Source organism: Stomoxys calcitrans, chromosome 5, assembly GCF_963082655.1.
Source record: "Stomoxys calcitrans chromosome 5, idStoCalc2.1, whole genome shotgun sequence".
NCBI lineage: Eukaryota > Metazoa > Arthropoda > Insecta > Diptera > Muscidae > Stomoxys > Stomoxys calcitrans.
The window spans coordinates 27,524,525-27,526,829 of record NC_081556.1 but is presented as its reverse complement, the minus strand read 5'-3'; the positions used below and the strand labels follow the sequence as shown (position 1 = coordinate 27,526,829).

General features: G+C 35.8%; 1 protein-coding gene across 1 annotated transcript; it reads right to left on the bottom strand.

Annotated features, from left to right (window-relative positions):
* Positions 1-272: 272 nt before the first annotated feature.
* On the bottom strand, positions 273-1,800 carry LOC106085618 (clavesin-2-like). Its single transcript, XM_013249934.2, has 3 exons — positions 1,459-1,800; positions 1,015-1,384; positions 273-614 (listed from the first exon to the last, which is right to left on the bottom strand). Exons 1-3 carry the CDS (start codon positions 1,758-1,760, stop codon positions 354-356), a joined length of 933 nt encoding a protein of 310 aa, XP_013105388.2. The 5' UTR covers positions 1,761-1,800; the 3' UTR covers positions 273-353.
* Between the last annotated feature and the right edge of the window lie 505 nt (positions 1,801-2,305).

Here is a 2,305-nt window from a genome sequence, read left to right as displayed (position 1 = left end):
CGATTTGGCCCGTTCTAGAACTTATCCAGCGTGCATCAAAAAGACGTCTCTGTGTTCAATATCTCATTTTTTGAAGGTTGTAGAGTGATTACAGCAGACACACAGATAGACACACGGAAATCGTTGAATCGTCTTAGAATTTTACAACGATCCGAAATATTTATACTTTGTAGAGTTGGAAATTGATATTTCGGTGTGCTGCAAACGGAATGTCTAAATAAATATACGCCCTATCCTACGATGGTGGGTATACAAATGGGCAACGTTTGTCATCATTCTTAACCATTCATTTATTTTCCTAAATATCAATCATTACTAATTTTTATTCTAATTTATTGCCAATCACCATTTTTTTAGTCCACTTCTACTTTCCTAAACGATCCTCCAGGTCCAAATTCAGCATCATCACATCGCAGTGGTTCACCCATGCGAAAATGTTCATCGGTGCCAAACTCGGCATTCTGTTTGAAAAATTCACGAAACTCATCCCATACTTTATTGTACTCCTTGCACAGATCATCTAAGCAGCCATTTTCTCCACCATATTCTTTTGGTAGATATTTAAGGGGCAAGTGCTCACCAAACGAATCAAAATTCTTACCGCAAACGAATATCTGTTGAGAAGAATAAATGAATGGGAAAATGTAAGTGTTGATGAAATGGCAATCATTTATGTAAAATACTATTAGGAAGTAGGTAAAATTGAACCCTTCCCCCCTGAAGGAAATGCACACAGCAGATATTCTCGTTCTCACAGCTTGTGTAGAAAATTTCACAGAAATTCTGTATTTCGAAACCTTTAATTGAATTTTTTTTGCTTGGTTTGGCCTTGAAGTCCCAATGGCATTTCAACATATTCTAAATTACTTTATTACTAGGATTCGGATTTTTATGCAAAGTCGGAATTTTGCCATATCCACAAATGTTATATAGAAAAATATCACCGCATTTTCCAAATAATCGATCTGAAAATTTAGATTTTGCATTTAAATCCGGAATCTAGTTATTACTCACTCTTTTCTGTAGCTTTTCTGGCATATATGTCAGCAGCAGTTTAAAGAATTGTTCCACAAAGTTTGGCATATTGATGATGAAAACACCCTTTAGACGTAAGGGTACAGCTCTCTCTTTCATCATAAAAAGATTCATCAACAAGACTGGTGAAAGATGGGCCAAAAAGTCTTTGGTCAAATTGGAAAAGTCAAAGACATAGACCAGACCTTGAATGCAAGCATATGGGTCGTCAATCAAGGCAATTTCGTGCAGAGCAGCAATTTGGCGTAGACCATCCGAAAAAAGAAAATCTTGGGCATTAAATGAAGCACGAATCATCAGAATACGACATCCAGTATCATTCAGAGGAGTTGGTAATGGTAAAATGGCTCTAAAATGATTTTTTTTTTTTTAAATCCATAAGTATTAAGCCTTTTTGTTTTTTTTTTACTTTATTCAACTTACCCGGTATTATGAAAATCTCTAAATTTTTTGTTATCCACATCGGTTAGCTGAAATAGGTCCTTCTTGGTTGTTCTCATGTAATGATAGTAGTCTAACTTTTGCTTGGCCTTTTCCCGGCTATATTTACAGCCTCTTAGGAATTGTATAAGAAATTGATCATCGGTACGAGCTCTTAAATGTGGTTGTTGACTTATCCATGTCTTGAGGTATTCCAAATCCTCCGGTATCCTTGATGGTACTTCACCTAATTCTTCAATAGCAACTTTTTGTAACACATCATTGAGGGGCTTTACTTGAACCATATTAAAGTGAATTACTTCAGAGACTATATTTCACCTGTAACTTTAAACTGTTTATGAAGCAAATTGAATGGCATAGGGTTGAAGCAGATGTATACTAGAGTGGGTAAGAAATAATGACCTTAACAGTGGCCAGAATCAATTCAAAAATTCGAATAAAATTTCTTAAAACAAGTAAAAGCGTGTCGGGCCGAATCTTGTATACCCTCCAATATTGATCCGATTTGTCGAGTTCCTTTTCCGGTATCTCATTTAAGGCAAACAAAGGATAATGAAGAAGAATTGCTATGCTATTGGTGCTATATCAAGTTATGGTCCGATTAGGTTCATAATTGCATTGAATAATGGAGGCCATAGTATAAGTCAATGTGTAAAATTTTGCTATGCTATTGGTGCTATATCAAGTTATGGTCCGATTAGGTTCATAATTGCATTGAATAATGGAGACCATAGTACAAGTCAATGTGTAAAATTTCAGCCAATTCGCATAAGAAATGCGCCCTTTAGGGGCTCAAGAAGTAAAATCGGGAGATCGGTTTATATGGGGC

Coding starts and splice junctions, on each gene's coding strand:
- LOC106085618 (XM_013249934.2), bottom strand. CDS start 1,760: ATGGTTCAAGTAAAGCCCCTCAATGATGTGTTACAAAAAGTTGCTATT. Junction 1,385..1,458: donor AGAGATTTTCATAATACCGG/GTAAGTTGAATA, acceptor AAATCATTTTAG/AGCCATTTTACCATTACCAA. Junction 615..1,014: donor CAGAAAAGCTACAGAAAAGA/GTGAGTAATAAC, acceptor TCTTCTCAACAG/ATATTCGTTTGCGGTAAGAA.